The sequence below is a fragment of the Coenobita brevimanus genome, chromosome 53 (genome assembly GCF_032717465.1).
Source record: "Coenobita brevimanus isolate Jiangsu-jjx chromosome 53, ASM3271746v2, whole genome shotgun sequence".
In the NCBI taxonomy this organism is placed as follows: Eukaryota; Metazoa; Arthropoda; class Malacostraca; order Decapoda; family Coenobitidae; genus Coenobita; species Coenobita brevimanus.
In genome coordinates this window covers 40,128,100-40,147,671 of record NC_137006.1, presented here as the reverse complement: position 1 = coordinate 40,147,671, position 19,572 = coordinate 40,128,100, and the positions used below count along the sequence as shown (strand labels likewise).

Here is a 19,572-nt window from a genome sequence, read left to right as displayed (position 1 = left end):
TCATAACAGTGCTTGGTACGTAGCCGCGCTGGAATCGCAGCCGTGATGTATAATGTACCTTAGCGATAATTACCATGCAACAGATATTAAAAAACAATAATTTACATCATAAGCTGGTACTATTGTTTTAATACGAGGTACCGCTTGTAGCTGCTATTTGTTCTTTTTTAATGAGTTTCGTCGAAACAGTAAGACGCATTATCCTACCCAGTGAATTACCTGCATTGATTGGACTACTAACAATCCATAGTAGGAGTTCGATAGTGGCGTGGGTGGTGGGGAGTTGACAGTTACCATTAAAGTGCTGCATACACTTAAAACATCCCTAGAAAATTTATTATCTGAAATGCATACTGTGTCGTTGTTGTGCTACCCCAATCTATCTGATCGACTAGACCCTGCAACCACAGGCAAGCAACCGCCCCTGCGGGGCCGTCCCGTGCGGTGAGCTGCTGTTCCCATGTGATTGACAGTATCTCGGCACAGCGAGACGCGGCCCTGCGATTGGTGTGGAAGTTTTGTTACTCTGTTTTTGTATTTATTTGTGTGGTATTGATTTACTATAGGAAGCAGAAAACAAAGCTATCGAACTCTGTGTTAAGTTATCATACCAGGTAATGACAAAATAATGTCCATTTAATGTTTGGTGCAAAATACAATACGTAAAACAGTCACTGAGGCGTATAACACAGCCTAATATTGTCAAGAATATAGCCAACAATCCAAGTACTGAGAAGTTGCTTTACACACAGCTTAATGGCGTTGAAGAGGAGCCTGCACGTGGTGGCTGTGTTACTCTAAGTGGAGCAGAGGCCAAATCTACTCATACTTCACTGTGCCTTGCCGTGGGAAGGACCCTGGCAAGGCGTGTCTGCTACATACAGGTACCGGTTTCTTGCACGGTGTAGGTATTGTTGTGTACCTGTAGAACTGCACCATAGAAGCTGTTTCTTACCTGTGGTCGACGGGTTTGCTCGATCAGACACATTGGGGTTAAGCAATAGCAACATGCCATAATTTTGTCGACAGATATACAAAACACAAATAAGCATCAAATATTTATTGTCACCAGTGACAGTAAACGTGTATGATGGCCAGAGTTTAATTTCCGCCAGACCATCTGTCTTACAACTGCCGAATATCATCACACAAGACATCGTGATTACTAAGCGCTCAGGACCTCAGCTGTAAGACAAAACTGAGCTATAAGGGTTGACAATATGTTTACTTTATATCCAAAGAACTGACTGTCTTATGTACGATGAGATATACGGTATTATGTTGCTTGTAGAGTGGGGTCTGGCACCACGTCTGACAACTACTAAATGATATACTGTTGCAGGTATGACAACCCTCAAAGGCCAGGTGGTAAGTGAAGGGGCTGCTGGGCCTCATCCGTGAAGAGTTGGTGCAGTGGGTGACGAGCCTCAACAATGACGGGTTAGTGCACTGGCTGGCGGGCCCCATCCGTGACGGCTTTGTGTTGTGGGTGGAGGGCCTCAACCGTGATGGGTTCGATAAGTGGAGTGAGTGGTGGGTATGAGCCATGAAGAGTTAGTGCAGTGAATGCTTTTGTGTGTGTGTGTGTGTGTGTGTGTGTGTGTGTGTGTGTGTGTGTGTGTGTGTGTGTGTGTGTGTGTGTGTGTGTGTGTGTGTGTGTGTGTGTGTGTGTGTGTGTGTGTGCAGTGGGCGGCGGGCCTCAGCCGTGAAGGGTCTGGTTAGCATAGTGGGTTGTGGTCCTCAGCCGTGAAACGTCTGGTTAATGCAGTGGGTGGTGGTGGTCAGCCATGAAGGGTCTGGTTAATGCAGTGGGTGGTGGTGGTCAGCCATGAAGGGACTGGTTAATGCAGTGGGTGGTGGTGGTGGTCAACCATGAAGGGTCTGGTTAATGCAGTGGGTGGTGGTGGTGGTCAGTCATGAAGGGTCTGGTTAATGCAGTGGGTGGTGGTGGTGGTCAGCCATGAAGGGACTGGTTAATGCAGTGGGTGGTGGTGGTGGTCAGCCATGAAGGGTCTGGTTAATGCAGTGGGTGGTGGTGGTCAGCCATGAAGGGACTGGTTAATGCAGTGGTTGGTGGTGGTCAGGCATAAATGGTCAGCGACAGAAGACTGTGACAGCCTGATAGGTGGGTCCCTCCGCCTGAACTACCGTAGTTCTCCGTCACAGCCTCACCCTCACCACCACCCCCACCGCCTACACTACCTGATTACCCACCCACCAGCCCAGGGTCCAAGCCATTATTAGCATTGTTTCCGTTGTTTGTTGCAGTGTTCCATTGTGTCCAGAATTGTTACCGTTGTTTGTTCCAGGGTTGTTTCCATAATTTGTTCCAGAATTGTTTCCGTTGTTTGTTCCAGGGTTGTGTCCGTTGTTTGTTCCAGAGTTGTTTCCATTGTTTGTTCCAGAGTTGTGTCCATTGTTTGTTCCAGAGTTGTGTCCACTGTTTGTTCCAGAGTTAGTTCCATTGTTCATTTAGTGGTGGTTCCATTGTTCCTTCCAGAGTTAGTTCCATTGCTCGTTTCAGATGTGGTTCCGTTGTTCAATCAGTGGTGGTTTCAGTGGTCGTTTCAGTGGTTGTTCTATTGGGTGTTCCACCACAGCCTCTGCCTCTGCCTCTGCCTCTGCGTCTGCTTCGCGCCTGCCTTCTCTGCCTCCTCCTGGTTGAGTTCTCACAGCTGAAGTATAAGAAAATTATTCTATTGACTGTCAATGTAGCCATCTTTTTGTATCTATACCTGTTTTTTGCCTGACAGCATTTTATGAGGTAGACCTCCACCGATCCCTTTGCCTGGGCTCTCTAAGCTGTACTATAGGAGAAAATTGTTTTTTTGGGCCATGTATTTGTCTGTCTCTGTATTTACTTATCTGTGTGTAGCAAGACGTAGCGAGTATTGAGGAGTGGCCTGCCGATAATCCATCTACTTGGGTTCCCATACCTTGCGTGTTTGGAAAAAATGGTATTCTGATTGTGTGTCTGTGTGTGTATTATATATATATATATATATATATATATATATATATATATATATATATATATATATATATATATATATATATATATATATATATATATGTATATATATATATATATATATATATATATATATATATATATATATATATATATATATATATATTGTGTGTGTGTGTGTGTGTGTGTGTGTGTGTGTGTGTGTGTGTGTGTGTGTGTGTGTGTGTGTGTGTGTGTGTGTGTGTGTGTGTGTGTGTGTGTGTGTGTGTGTAACTCTATTTTTTTTAATGCAAAGAAGAAGCTACCAATGCCAGGAGCTCGCAAACCATTCCTTCCAAGAAAAAAACAGAAACAATACGAAAGAGAGCCAAATTCAAGATCCGTTCATTTCAAGATGCGTCAACACACTGCATTTGAAAGACTCAGGATCATAAGGTGCAGGAAATGTTGATAGAGGCAGTCAGTTCTAGAGATGACCTGTTGTATATATGAAGGATTGGGAGCAACAGCTAATTCTTGCATGAGAAATTTGGACAGAAAAGAGATGAGAGTTTATTACTAGACGGGTGCTAGGTGACAGTGGTTGTGGTGGAGGGATCCAAACAAATAGATCAGAGGAGCAATGACCATCGAATTAACGATAAAAAAAGAGATAAAGATGCAACAGTGCAGTGAAGAGACTGAGGATGAAGGGAGATAATAAGAGAAGGAGAGTTAATGAGAGAAAAAGCTTTTGACTCCACCTTGTTAATCTGCTATTTCTCTATCTATTGCCAGGTGCCTTAGTCCCGTAAGGGGTGGCCATAAGCAAATTGCCTCCATGTCGCCCTGTTCCCCGCCATTTCACTGCCGTACTCCCAGCTCACACCCCCTCTCCCATATACCTCTCCACTCCATTTCTCCATCTCATCCTTGGCCTTCCCCTCCTTATCCCCCCCTTCCACCTCACTCACTTACATTCTCCTCGTCAGTCTCTCGTTCTCCATCCTCTCCACATGGCCAAACCACCTCAGTGTGTTTCGCCTAACGCTTCTTATCACATCCACATCCACACCACAATGCTCCTTCACTTCCTCATTTGTCAGTCTGTCTCTCCATGTGACTCCACATGCTCTTCTCAGATAACTCATTTCCAATGCTCTCACTCTTGACTCGTTTCCCTTCAACAAGGTCAAAGCTTCACTTCCATACCTTAGAATTGGTATCACTGTAGTAATGCAGTGACTTTTTCACTTCCATGCTCACTTCCCTGTTTCTTATCACCGCTTTCAAAGAGCCAGCAACCTTTTATCCTTGCTGTACCCTTTCAAGCACTTCACTCTCTAAAATTACATCCTTACTCATCACACTACCCAAGTATGTACTTAAATGCACTCACATTTTCCATTTCCTCCTCATCCAACCTCACTGAACATTCAGTGACTTCATGTCTCTCGAAGACCATAACTTTACTCTTCCCTACATTCACCTTTAGATTCCGTTTCTTACACACTCTTCCAAACTCATTCACCAAGCCTTGCAGCTCCCCTTCGTCTTCACTTAACAACACAGAGTCATCTGCAAACAACAGTACAGGGAGTTTCTGAACATTGCCCTCTCTCATTAGGGCCTCTCCAACATCCACTGCCCTACGTTGTATCTCTTTTATAACCCCATCCAGATACAGACTGAACAACCATGGAGACATGACACATCCCTGCTTCAGTCCATCCTTCATATAGAGAAATTCACTTACTTCACTATCCACACGCACTCATAGCACCCTCACACAAACTCTTCACGGCATTCAGCAAGTTCCAGTCTACTGCATAAATATTCTTAATAGTCTCCACAATCCTTGTCTATCCACCCTGTCATATGCTTTCTCCAAATCCATGAAGGCCGCATACAACTTCTTTCCCTTCTCTAGAAACTTTCCCATTAAAGACCTAAGAATGAATATCTGATCTACACAACCTTTTCCCTTCTTAAAACCTCCCTGTTCTTCTCCAACTAATTCCTCTGTTATTTCTCTAACTCTGTCAATAAGTTTCGTACAATATACTTTCCGATTACACTAAGATGACAAATACTCCTATGGTTACAACACATTTTATTTTCCCCCTTTGCTCTGTACAATGGGAAAAATTATATCTCCGGGACTTTACCTTACCTTCTTCCTAGGCCAATCTGCACATCTACATCCGTTCCACTACTATTGTATCTCTCCCCCATGCTTCAGCATTTCACCACACACTCCATCAGTTCCTGGGGCTTTCCCCATTTTAACTCTCTTCATTGCTTCGACAACTTCCATCTAACTGATTTCTTCCTTTCTTCTCACATCCCTCATTTTCTCAACCATTCCCCAGCCACTTATACTAGCATTACTTTCATTTTCTGTGTTCAACAGTTCCTTAAAGTGTTCTCTCCATCTGCTCAGTTTTTCTCCCACGTACACTAGTAATCTACCATTTTTATCTTTCACTCCCCGACTAACTTCTTTATTAACCTGTCTAGCTTTCTTTACCTCTTTCAAGAACATTTTTCTACATTCCCTCGATTTTACACTCAAATTCCTTCCAAACTCCTCATCCACTCTCTTCTTATTCTCTTCTACTATCTTTTCGCCTCTCTCTTCTTCTCTACCTATACTTCTCTCTTCCATCTCTCAACTTCCTCCACACCACTACTTTTCATCCACACAGATATCTTAACAGAGCCATGTATACTCCACTCACTAAACATGTGTGTCTTCCGGGGGCCAGGGTGGGTAATGTAACAGAGACAGTTTCAAATATCATGAAGGATAGTGGAGACAAACGCACTGTGTGCCTAAGTGTAGGAGGCAATAATAATAGTAGGCGAAAGAGTGAGGTACTGTGGCAGCAGTACAAGGATAAGTTAGAGAAGGTTAGGGAAAGGGGAGGGACCCCTGTAGTACTCGGTGTGCTGCCTAGAAAGCGGGTTAGGAGAGAGTGGTTGAACAGGGCAATAGGTTTTAATTGCCGCCTTGAAAGGTATTGCAAAGATAACGCAATACCTTTCATAGACAGCCGGGACCGGTTTTCTGGTCGGAGTGACTTGTATAGTTGAGATGGGACTTATCTTACCAGGCAGGGAGTTACTGTTTTAGCTGGAATGATAGATAGGGAGTTAGAGGGTTTGTTTTCGAGGTTGAGAAGTAGATGTACAAGAAGTTGTGGCAATTACACTCAGAAATCAGTATTATCATGTTTGGATAGATGCATCAAGACTTCCAAAGTAAGAACAACGGTTTAGCCATTAGTGGAGATATATCCACTCAGGCATCTGAGTGGATATATCACCTTTCTCAAAGACCATCACTTTACTCTTCCCTACATTCACCTTTAGATTCCGTTTCTTACACACTCTCCCAAACTCATCCACCAAGCCTTGCAGCTCCCCTTCGTCTTCACTCAACAACACAGTATCATCTGCAAACAACAGTACAGGGAGTTTCTGAACACTATCCTCTTTCACCAGGGCCACTCCAACATCCACTACCCTACCTTGTACCTCTTTTATTATCCCATCCATGTACAGATTGAAAAACCATGGAGACATGACACATCCGTGTTTCAACCCAACCTTCAAAGAGAAAAATTCACTTAGTTCACCATCCACACACACTTAAGCCTTAGCACCATCATAAATACTCTTCACAGCATTCAACAACTTCCCATCTACTCCATATATTCTTATTACTTTCCACAATCCTTGTCTATCCACTCTTTCATATGCTTTCTCCAAATCCATGAAAGCCGCATACTACTTCTTCCCTTCTCTAGAAACTTTTCCACTAAGGATCTAAGAATGAATATCTGATCTACACAACCTCTTCCCTTCCTAAAGCCTCCCTGTTCTTCTCCAACTAATTCCTCTGTTCTTTCTCTAACTCTGTCAATAAGTATCCTACCATACACTTTTCCTATTATACTAAGAAGACAAATGCCCCTATGATTACCACACACTTCTTTTTCCCCCTTTTCCTTTGTACAAGGGAATAATTATACCTGATTTTCAATCCTCCGGGACTCTACCTTCCTCCCAGGCCAATCTGCACATCTTCCACATCCATTCTACCACTATCTCTCCCCCATGCTTCAGCATTTCACCACACACTCCATCAATTCCTGGGGCTTTCCCCAGTTTAACTTTCTTCATTGCTTCCACAACTTCTATCCTACTGATTTCTTCCTGTCTTCTCACCTCCCTCCTTCTCCCAGCCATTTCCCAGCCACTTATATTCGCATTACTTCCATCCTGTATGTTCAACAATTCCTTAAAGTGTTCTCTCCATCTGCTCACTTTTTCTCCCTTCTCCACTAGTAATATACCATTTTCATCTTTCACTCCCCTGCTAACTTCACTTCCACCCTGTCTTACTCTCTTCACCTCTTTCCAGAGCATTGTCTTACAGTCCCTCCACTTTACACTCAAATTCCTTCCAAATTCCTCATCCACTCTCTTCTTACTCTCTCTTACTAATCTTTTCACCTCTCTCTTTCTTTCTACATATAACTCTCTCTTCCGCCTCTCAAATTTTTCCATGTCCCTATTTCTCATCCATTCACTGTATGCTTTCATCTTTTGTGCCACAGCCTGTCTCACCTCTTCATTCCACCACGCTGTTCCTTGCACCCCCCTCTGTCTTCTATTCCTCCCACACACCACATCACATGCTGCAGATATTTCTTCTGTAAATATCCTGCACACACCTTCCACGTCCCCCATCTGCTCCAATTCATATTTGCCCAATCGTTCCTCCACTTCTCTCTCATACTCTGCCTTTTTCTCATCCTCTTGTAACCTTTCCACTCTCCTTGCAACTACTCCTTCCTCTCGTCTTTCCCTTCTTCTATTCCTCCATCTTACTTGGATCCTAATTCTAGCCACCACCAAGTAGTGATCAGAAAGTCCACTCCCCAACCTCTATAAGCTCTTGCATCCATTACACATCTTCGCATCCTTTCATCCACACACACATAATCAATCATTGCCTTCCTTTCATTCAGTTCACCACCCACCCTTCTCATCACTCGCCATGTATAACTGTGGATCATTTTATGCCTGAAGAGGGTATTGGCTATCACCAACCCTCTCCCAGCACAAATGTCCACTAACGCACTACCATTCTCATCTATCTCAGCAGGCACACCCCACTCACCAACTATTCCATCCACCTTCACATTCCCTACTTTACCATTCATATCACCGATCAAAAACACTCTCTCATTCCTTCTAAACTTTTCCATGCACACTTCCACATTTATCCAGAACTCTTCTCTCACTCTGCTAGCACGATCTTGCGTTGGTGCATATACACGCACACTTGCCCACATTTGTATTCCAACTTTCAACTTTACCCACACAATTCTTGACCCAACTGATCCATACTGTCTTATGCTCTTCTTCCATCTTTTACTCACAACTATACATACTCCTTCCTTTGCCCTCTCATTCTCACCTACTCCTGCACATATACCCCATCCATACTCCCATTCTCTCACACTTTCTCCTCTCCATTTTGTTTCAGTTATTCCACATACATCCACTTTCTCACCCTCAAGCACCTGGACAATCTCTCTCTCTTTCACGTTGTCCATCACCAAGTCCTTTGTCCGGTCCTGGGTCGTCATCGTTAAGTCAGTCCTTGTCTGAGGCTTCTTTTTTGTTTTTTTAGTTAGTTGTTTTCCGGGGAGGGGCACTAACCCTCCGCCAACCCTTTTAGTCGCCTTTTACGACAAGCAGGGATACTAGCGGAATATTCTTGAGAGAGAAAAAAAAAAGTACCCCCAGGGGGACTATTAAATTGTTTATTTAGATACCAAGGGAAATTATTGTTTAATGATCTAAATTCTGAATGCATAAAAAAAAATAAATAAAGCTAACCATCACCAGAAAAGACCAATTAGCAAGCTTGTCCCCGGGTCTGTCATATCAGCTTATCTCAAACAAATGTTAAGTATTTACAGCGAACAAAGATAATATGCCTTCCCACAGTGTATCACGTTATGCCTCATTTATCCAGCGAGTACTAAGTATGATTCTTAAGTATGATATAGGGAAGGCTGATCACATAACTATCCTTTAATTGCACTGAATGAGCTCTCCACGACCCAGCTGTTTCCTCCAGTCTCATGTTACCCTACTATCTACATCAGAATCTCCCTAAGGGGCTGAAAAGGGAGGCTGCCAGAGGTCGGGCAGCGTGGATAGCCGCCATTAGATGACCAAGGCCGAAGCATGAAAGCATGATGGAGCCTTTATAAACGATACAAACGAAACGATCAGTCACAATTTGTCATATTTTCCGGCATATTGTCTCATACATTCGACCTTCACAACGCCTCAAACAATGTCTTTTGTAATCGTCAATCACAGTGTCACGTACAATTGCCCTCTATAATTTTCAAGCACAATGTCCACTACAATCGTTCATCACAATTTTGTACCACAATGTCCAGGAAAATATCTGACACAGTCTATCACAATGCATCTCAGTAATCTGTTCCGCATTCCACATTTCCATCAGCATATCAGTCGCAGTCACCCACAGTAATAATGCAATTTTTTCACAAATAATTTCAGGTTATCACAATATCACTGTCCCCAAGACTTACACAGATAGTGTTAAAGTAATTGGCCATCTAATGTATGTGGAGATACTGAATTATATAGTACATTTATGTGATCTTTTAAAGAACGAGATACAGGTATTTCTTGCTGTATTTTTTATAGGGCAAGAGTTTACTTTAAGGCTGAAGAATATTGGGAGGAGCTATGTATTATTGGAAAGTAAACCCTTGACTATGAATATTTCTTCTTCGATATGTTCCAGTCACCTATGGATAAGTTAACTCAGCCTAGCAACTATACATTATTTGATTGAGCTGCGCAGCTGAAATGTATGTGGAGAGTAGGGTGTGTTTGATTCGCGGCGCTGATTGGTCGCCGATGATGTAAAATCTATAGGTCTTCTTATTTTAACACATATATATTTATATATTTAAATTGCTTGCAATATACAGTAAGCGGCCAGTTTAAATTTGGAATAATTTCCGAAGCTAAAGAGGTCAAAATTAGCTTTAAAAGTTTACTGTTATCAAAGAAAATTAGTGTTGATTGTGAAGTTTTATATAACGATGAGTGACGTTTGAAGTAAATGATCCACCCAAGGTGTACACCCACGTCCGCATGTTGCACTAGTATCCACCCACGGCGCACACCAACGTCCAATTGTTGCACGACAGTAAATGCCTGCATTTATGTCAATGACGTCATCGACGGCCAATCAGCAGCCGTGGATCAAACACCCTACATGCCCTATACATCTCAAGTGCACAGCTCAATCAAATGGACTATAACTATTCCAACTGGGGGGGGTTTCATTACAGTCTTGTGCTAATGCTTTCAGTACGAGAGGTTTCCAAAGCCTAGTAAAATTGTCTGGAGGCATCAAGAGCAATTGTTTAAAGCATTAATGGGGTTAAATGTGGAATTCGTAATTACAGTTGCAGTATTCATAATAAATACACAAATATCAGTTAGAAGACTTAGGTCCGTATCGTTATCAGATAAGGAAGGTCTCCAACACCTCTTCTTAAGCAATATATTTTGTTTATTATACCTTGCCGTCCTCTCCAGTGTCAAAATATTATAATATCACCATACTCTGCATAAAAACGTAGACAGTGATATCAACCAGCCATGTCCAAAAATAAATCGGTAAAGAAGAGGTGTTAGGGAGGTTCCCTAACCAACCAGAATACGAGGTTTAGAGTAATGCCTATCAACTGTCCGGGGGTTATTAAGGCAGACAAGTTTTCTTCAGTCACAGTCGTCTTCAAGAATACTACACACAATAATCGAACTTCTATACAAATTCTCAGTTGTACAGATAAATTAACAAAGACGTGATGAAAACAAACTTATATATTCCTTGTGGAATCCAAAATACATAGAACTGCTAAGTGGAATCCAAAATACACAGGCCTGCAAGTGGTGTCTAGAACACCGTTAAGAAGCGGGATTTGCCAGTTAGGTGCTCGAGAAGCTTCTCGGCGTTTCCCGTATCGTAGGTTTCGGTACGAGTCAGAGTTGCAAGATTGCCTGCTGTTTGTGAGTGTAGTTATTTCGTAAGTTATGCATTAATTTTTTTGCTGTTTTTCTCAATAATGTTTTTTTACATTACTGTTAAATTATGTGATTGATATTAAGTTTGTATGGTAAATAATTTACAGTGTTACGTAATGTAAGAAAACTCTTGCATGTTTTGGTTATCTCCGAGTTAGTAATTGTGCTCTCGCTCTCTCGAATACACCAGAACTGTGGAGAAGTAGATCATTCTTGAACACAACAAGCTTACATAAGGATGGATAAGAGACTAGAAAAAGTTCAGTTGGTTTTCAGTTCAGTATGAGTGTAGTGCAGTGTCGGTTTGCAGCCTATATTTTCGGTACTTGTGAAAACACTGTTGCCAAGTATTAAGTGTAATAACAGTGAAGTGTTGTCAAGTATTACGTGTAATAACAGCGAAGTGTTGTCAAGCATTAAGTGTAATAGCAGTTAGTAAAGTTTGTATAGCTCTAGTGCTTGTGAGAACAGTGAAGTTGGAAAGCATTAAGTGGAATTATTTGGAAAATAAAGACAGGGAACTTTAAGAAGCCAGTGTTTAGTTTCGCCTCGGCTGATATTGTGTGCTGTACTCCGAAAGATTGACCATAAGAACAACTCACTGGGCAACGTCCTTTCTGTACTGAACTACTGCTGTTGGAGCCTGTGGCAGTGTGGGGACGCGGACACAACAATACGTAGACTTACAAGTGGAATTCAAAATACTTATACCTGGAAGGGGACTCCAAAATCCATACACCTACAAGTGGAATCCAAAATACACAGACCTGCAAGTGGAATTCCGAAAAGATAGACTTACAAGTGGAATCCAAAATACATAGACCTGCACACTGAATCCAGAATACGAAGACCTGCAAGTGCAAAAGAATGGCGCTTCTCAACTACTGTAATTGTACCACAGACTCTTAATATCGTCAGCAAGTTTGTGTGGGTATCATGCTGTACCGTATAACCAGCATACAAAGAACAGTGAGAATATACACTACGTTGGCTACGTAACTGGTGGGTGCTTCTTTATCTGGAGTCCAGTACCCTTATGGCAAAAAATATTTTATCAACAGGTAGTCTTACCTCTTAGGTCATGTCCATAACAAATGCTTGCTGGCACGCGCGGAAGTTCTGCAAAATTTTAATCCAAAGTAGTTCTCGCTCGTCCCCTCCTGTGCTAGAAAGATTTTGGAGTGGACGTGGCCTAAGATGACGAATGGTCACTCCTGGCTATATAAAATCGTCTACTGGTAAGAAAGAATGAGATAGTTAAGATTTCTGATGTGCTGAAACGGTTTGATTGAGACATAGAATTACAGATGTGTTTTTACTCAGGTACGAAACTGTGAGAGATGAAATTACCACGTGACTAGTTGAGATACAGAGAATAAAGTGCGATAATCTTCCCCTCGTGGGATTTATTTTTACATGAGGGAGGAGGGACGTAGAAAGACTCTATACTCACCTTTCCTTGTCTTTCCTACAACACAAATCTTAGTAACGAAAGGAATGTTACCGTAAGTTATACTGTGGCAGTACCAAGTGACGTACCGGAAGGAGGAGAGTACCGGAGAAGTGGTCAGCTGACATTCGACGACACCGTCTTCACACCTGTACAGGGAGGCTAAGAGTTGTACCAGGTTGGGAACTATATATATATATATATATATATATATATATATATATATATATATATATATATATATATATATATATATATATATATATATATATATATATATATATATATATATATGGGTTGTTTTGTTGTTGGCAAAAGGGACATTTTGGCATTTCTATCTGAGCGATATATTTTGCTTATTGCTCCTCAGTATTCCCTTGTAGGCTATAATTTGCATCAGTAATATCCAAGAGCATGGCGGCCCCTTTATATATATATATATATATATATATATATATATATATATATATATATATATATATATATATATATATATATATATATATATATATTCGTACTGCCAGATTATCGGGACAGCACCCATATGGTGAAGTGGTTAATGAAGGGTATATTCAAATCTTCCAGTCCATAAAATCTCGTTTGATTTGAATAAAATAGTTTGTGAGAGCAAGAATAAAATGGAAACGACGTCATCGTACTGAAGGAGTTAAAAAGTAATGTTCAAAATACATCGTTCAGACTGAAATACAAGAGTTCTCTAAGGAGCAAACGATACTACGTGAACATCTTCACGCATATACTGCTTAGTCAGGGACAAAACTTGGGTTATTATATTACTCCATCAACTGCACACTTAATATAAAGCACGTCGGTCACTTTCCTCCTTGACTCATCATTCAGAAATATCTATTGGCAAAGAGACATACCAGATCTCTCTCAGCGTTGGATGACTAGAAGAGGGAAGTGAAACATTAATTGAAAATTTATCCCCTGCATCGGGAGGCCAGGGGGTCAAAACACATTAGCGGGTTGGTAATTAGTGGTAATGGCAATGCTTTCACTAACGAGGGACATTAATGTGGCAGTGAGATTTTAAGTTGATTATAAATGACTCATATGTTCGTCTCTAACACTATACAAATCTTCTTCAGTGGCTGCAATGTAAATTGAATAAATTATTCTATCCACTGAGGTCACTAGCGATTAGTGGCATCACAAATGAGACGCAATCAAAACATTTACACAAAAATACAAAAATACCATTGTTCAAAACATTCATCCACTCACACCTTCTTCGAAGGAATGCAAAGAGGACATAATACGGAAATGATTTCGTGAAGAGGCTGTTTGCAGAGCAGAAGGTAACTGATAATAATTCCTCTCAGCCAAACTGACGTAGAAGAGTGAGGAAAACTTTCATACGGAATATGAAAATACATGGAATTTTTAGACTGGCAAAGAAGGTAAATTCAACACCACCACGCTGATATCACCACATCATCACACTGGCCCCCACACCACCAACACACCTATAACTCCACATCACTACACTGACACCACCACATTACCACCAACAAACCACCACCGTGACGTCACCAAACCGTCACACTGCCCACATCACATCACCACAACACGACACTTACACAACCACCCTGACATCACAACACCTCAACACGACACTCACACCTGACACCACAACACCACAACACCACAACACTTACACCACCACAACACCACATTAACTCCACCTTACCTACAACAGGAGCCATCAGGAAGGGTCCAGGAGACAGGGTCACTAGATTCCTCACAGGACTCCCCCGGACCTGGCTGGCCTGTGGGAGAGGTCAGGTCAGGTCAGGTCAGCTCACGTAATAGGAGGGAATAGACCACGTAAAGTTAGACTAGGTTAGAGTTGGTTAGGTTCGGTAAGGTTTGTTTTGGTGAGACAATATCTTCAGGTTACATAACAGAAGGGGTTAAGTTTGATAAGGTTAGGCATTGCAAGGTTTCATTAGTGTAAGGAAGGTTAGATCTATACTCATTTCATCTTAACTTTGCACAGATTTTTGTCCTTTTTTTACCTATTTCACAGCGACCAGTGGCAAAAAGCCAATATTACTACTCTACATCGTTTACAAAGCACCTTCTTCTTGTCAGTATCATATTCTAGTGTTACTCTATAATTACAACACAGCATTGAAGATGGTGGCAATTTTAGGTCAGGTTAAAGTAAAAAAAAAAAAAAAAAAAAAAGAATGGTAATGATGGATCGGACAAGGTTATGTTAGGTCTGGCCCTTTAATAAGTAATATAATAATAAGGTTTGATAGTAAAGTTCATGTGACGCCTTCAGTGTGATGACGTATTCCTCGATTTTATTCCTGTCGCCTCCAGACAATGGTATCTTGCTTGGGAGAGACTTTTCAACCTAGAGGAGTTAGGTAAGTCTCATTCAAGTCTTTCAGTACTCATGTCGAGTAGAACAGTATGGAGATAACAAAAACAAATTATAAAGAACATCACTGGATTGATGGATAAAAAAAATAGAAAAAGAAAAAACGGTGATATGAAAATTAATAATACCTTAATAAGTAAGAAATATTCACGAATAGGACGGCCGTAATTTGATCTGAATGGACCTGACTTAAGGTCGTATTCTGAGTGGCTTTAGAGCCTTCGTGACACCTCTTCCTCAGCGATTTATTCAGAACATTGCACCTCAGTACGCTCTTATAATTTATTGGTGTAATGCTTAATATTAAAACGAAATAAATAAGCACAGATGAAATTGCTGAAGTGGATTATGGGGAATAAATCGCTAATGAAAAGGTGTTACAAATCTCCTTTGGCACGAGGATAGACGTGAACAATCAGGATAAATCTAAATGACGTGACTGGACCAAATTAGACCTAAGTGGAACTAAGTGGACCAAACTGACCTGAACAGATCTAAGCCAACCTGACTGAGCCTGAGTGAATGGAAACAACACGGGTGGGTTTACGTGAACCTGAGACGGAATAACTGAACCCCGATGAACCTAACTTGGTCTTAACATCTCTGAAAGAAATGTGTATGTGAACTACCTGGTTGGATGTAAATACCATGGACGGACCTAACTGGACCTGGATGGACCTTACTAACTGGACCTGGATGGACCTTACTAACTATACCTGGATGGACCTTACTAACTGGACCTGGATGGCCCTAACTAACTGGACTTGGATGGACCTTACTAACTGGACCTGGATGGACCTAACTACTTGGACCTGGATGGACCTAACTAACTGGACCTGGATGGCCTTAACTAACTGGACCTGGATGGACCTAACTAAATGAACCTGGATGGACCTTACTAACTGGACCTGGATGGACCTAGCTAACTGGACCTGGATGGACCTAACTAACTGGACCTGGATGGACCTAAGTGGACCTGGATGGACCTAACTAATTGGACCTGGATGGACCTAACTAACCGGACCTGGATGGACCTAACTACCTGGACCTGGATGGACCTAAGTGGACCTGGATAGACCTTACTAACTGGACCTGGATGGACCTAACTAACTGGACCTGGATGGACCTAACTACCTGGAACTGGATGGACCTATCTAACTAGACCTGGATGGACCTAACTGGACCTGGATGGGCCTAACTAGACCTGAATCTCCAAAAACTGACCTGAAATGGATCTTATGGGCCAGACCGGTCTTGAAGTGGAACTGATGACTCTAAATGGACCTAATTAGTACTAAATAGTTCTAATTAGTGCTAAATGGTTCTAATTAGTGCTAAGTGGTCCTAATTAGTGATAAGTGGTCCTAACTGGCCTTAAATGAAAGTGAATTTATCAAAATTTGACGCATAGGACCTCACTGAACAATAATCCTTTCAGTCAAATAACGTGCTTTCATGTTTCATTCTTGCTGTCATCAAATATATATATATATATATATATATATATATATATATATATATATATATATATATATATATATATATATATATATATATATATATATATATATATATATATATATATATATATATATATATATATATATATATATATATATATATATATATATATATATATATATATACAGTATATATATATATAAACTCCAGAGGGTTAGATAAAGCCTTAACTAAACTCTTCAACAATATAATCCCACAAAAAAGCTAAATAAAAATCGAGTAGTGGCAGAAAGAATAAAATACAAACTCGGTGATGGGACTGGCGAGGTTATATGGCCCCGAAGGACCAAAGTGGACCTGACTGAAATGTACGAAAACTAATCTCACGGGACCTGACTTAGACAAAGTGCACCATCAATGCTGTGAATGGGTCTGCGCATGGCTGATATTATTCAAAACAGCCGATCTCTTAACACCTGGATGGATCAAAACCCACCAGTGGAAGAATGGACCAATTTACTGTTAAATGTATCATGCAGGGAATTCGTGGACTATCTTGACTTGCATTTCTAATGGCAATCCTCGTTGAACATTATACCCGGTGATGGTTTTGGCAGCAGAACATAGACAGAACGAGTGCAAAAGTTCACCGACACTTTTCTGCCAACTGTTTTAATGGAAGGTGTTAGGTGAACCATTTTGTTTGCTGTCAACAGGAATCACGCAACAAAACGGAATAGAAAGGAAAAATATTCTCTGTCATCTGGGGAGGACAGAGAAATATGGATGGCCAAACACACAACGCTGACAGAGGAATATCGTCGAACTACTATTGCTCATGGCTGTACGCAGTCAACAAATATGCGTGTTCAACGAGCGGTTGAATAATATGTAAAACCTACTCGTTACCTCCGACAGATACCTAATTGCTCCGTTCAGGAAAAGTATCCCCAACTGGCATCTCCTGGCTACACACAGCGGGAAGTGTACAGGCTGTCGGAAGATCGCCTACTATTCTACTGCGTCTACGTCATATTTAAGGCATGTCAGTCACCTTTCTTCCAGACGTATCATATGAAAGGTGATTAGCTATGGACAGAGAAACAAATCAGGAGTCTCGGGTGAGGAATATCAGCCAGCAAATGAAAGTGAGATTTAGAAGTGGTGAGATATTAGTTTTTTTTTTTTCTTTCTTCCATTTTCTTTCCACGACTGTACTGAGTGGGGGCGATCGCAGCTAAAGCACTCGCCGTTGATTAGGCATGATAACAAACATACTATACTCCTCGTGTTTCGAGATCACTGACTACTGTTTTTTTCTTTTTTTTTCTTTTTTACGGAAGATGAGAAGAAAAACAAACTGACTGTAAAATTAATCCATACACCAGATTACAGGTGTCCTCCATTCATAAAAAATCTGTAGCAGTTGGACTTGAACAGCTGAAAGTTGAAGTTTGGGGGGAAACAATTCTGGGGAAGCAAGTTCCGAAAAGAAGCAGCTCGGAGAATAAAAAAACTCCGATAGGGAAAAGTTCTGCAATATGACAGTGTGACAGTATAGTTATGAGCGTTACCAGATGCCCATGTAGCACGGGGAAAGGCTTGAAGAGGTGGCCATTGTATGGATCCAATTTCATCTGAGGATTTACCATAAAAGTATCTGTAAAATAATGCAATGGAGGCAACATTCCTTCTTACTTGTAGGGGAGGTAGTCCATTTGTAACTGCATGGTTATCAGTTTTTCTTATATAACTTTGTTTTGAATTTTGTCCAGTTGTTTTAGTGAAGCCTTCTCACATCCACTCCACAAGGGTGAGCAATATTCGAGCTGAAAGTGCACATGAGTCTTGCACATTACAGCCAACTGCTCGTCAGTGAAGAAGTTACGGGTTTTGTACAGTAATTAATGTTTCAGTGAAACGGTTTTAGCAAGTGGTGTAATATGAGAAGTCCAACTGAGGATATTGTTAAGCGAAATACAGAAAATTTCAGTACGTTTAGAAGCAGGAATACCGATTGCACTGAAGGTAATATAGGAATCAGGCAATTGTCTGTCTATTAGTAAATTATAATTATCTGGTTTTCCTAGCATTAAATGAGATAAGATTGTTTTGTCTCCATTCATTGATCTTAAAAAAGTATTGATTTATGGAAACTGCCACACTGAGTTTTGAGTTAGAGATATCAAACTTTATGAATGAGTGTTTAAGTGTGAAGAAGCTACTGTAAAGCCTTCATATATCTGCATATGAATGCATGTGACTGTGGGTGATAGGCAAGATGTCTTTATTATATATTAGCAATAAGGTTGGAGTCAGAACTGGTCCTTGTGGCACGCCACCATTAATCGAGTTGAAACTGATTATAGATCACTTACTTTATCTCTTAAATTTCCTTCACTGAGATATGAGGAAATCGATGGAACAAAAAATGATAGGCTGTAGCAAGGGAGTTTGGATAGCAAGGAACGTTGCCATACTGTGTCAAAAGCCTTAGAAATATCAAAAGCTACTGCATGGGATTCTCCATGTAGTTCATTGGACTGATGAATGGTATGAGCCAAGAGATTGAGTATATCAATAGAGACTGAGTATATATATGTTTGGGTTGTACTACCGTACCTAAAAGACACACATTAACAGTCTTTTGGAATACTTAAAAAACAGAAATACTTACCTTGACAGAGAACTGAGGCTATCACAAGAAAGGAAAGTGTTACTATTACTCTTGCCTGGGACTTCATCATAGATCTCTATATTCTGAGCGCTGTTTGGGAGGAGCAGCTGTTGGTCCGGCTACCAACCGCACACTAAAGGATATGCGACTGACGGATGAGATTAAATAGGTGTACAAGACTATGGCTTTGCTGGCACGCTTTTGTTCTATTGTGTTGTCATTGTTAAGAGTATCAATAATGCCACATCCGGGACCACGAGCATGACATCACAGAAAATTTCATTTAACACACGAAACTCTGCCACACAACATCCTGCACTATATCATTCCATACGACACTGTGTCACGCCACTCAGCACTGTAACACACCACACCAACTTTATGCCACACCGATTCTGTGCCACACTGTAACACACACCACACCAACACTGTGTCACACTGACACTGTACCACACAGA

General features: G+C 41.0%; 1 protein-coding gene across 1 annotated transcript; it reads right to left on the bottom strand.

The window, feature by feature from the left end:
- Positions 1-1,570: 1,570 nt before the first annotated feature.
- On the bottom strand, positions 1,571-19,234 carry LOC145400667 (uncharacterized). Its single transcript, XM_080273101.1, has 4 exons — positions 19,115-19,234; positions 14,275-14,353; positions 12,650-12,709; positions 1,571-2,675 (listed from the first exon to the last, which is right to left on the bottom strand). Exons 1-4 carry the CDS (start codon positions 19,182-19,184, stop codon positions 2,540-2,542), a joined length of 345 nt encoding a protein of 114 aa, XP_080129227.1. The 5' UTR covers positions 19,185-19,234; the 3' UTR covers positions 1,571-2,539.
- Between the last annotated feature and the right edge of the window lie 338 nt (positions 19,235-19,572).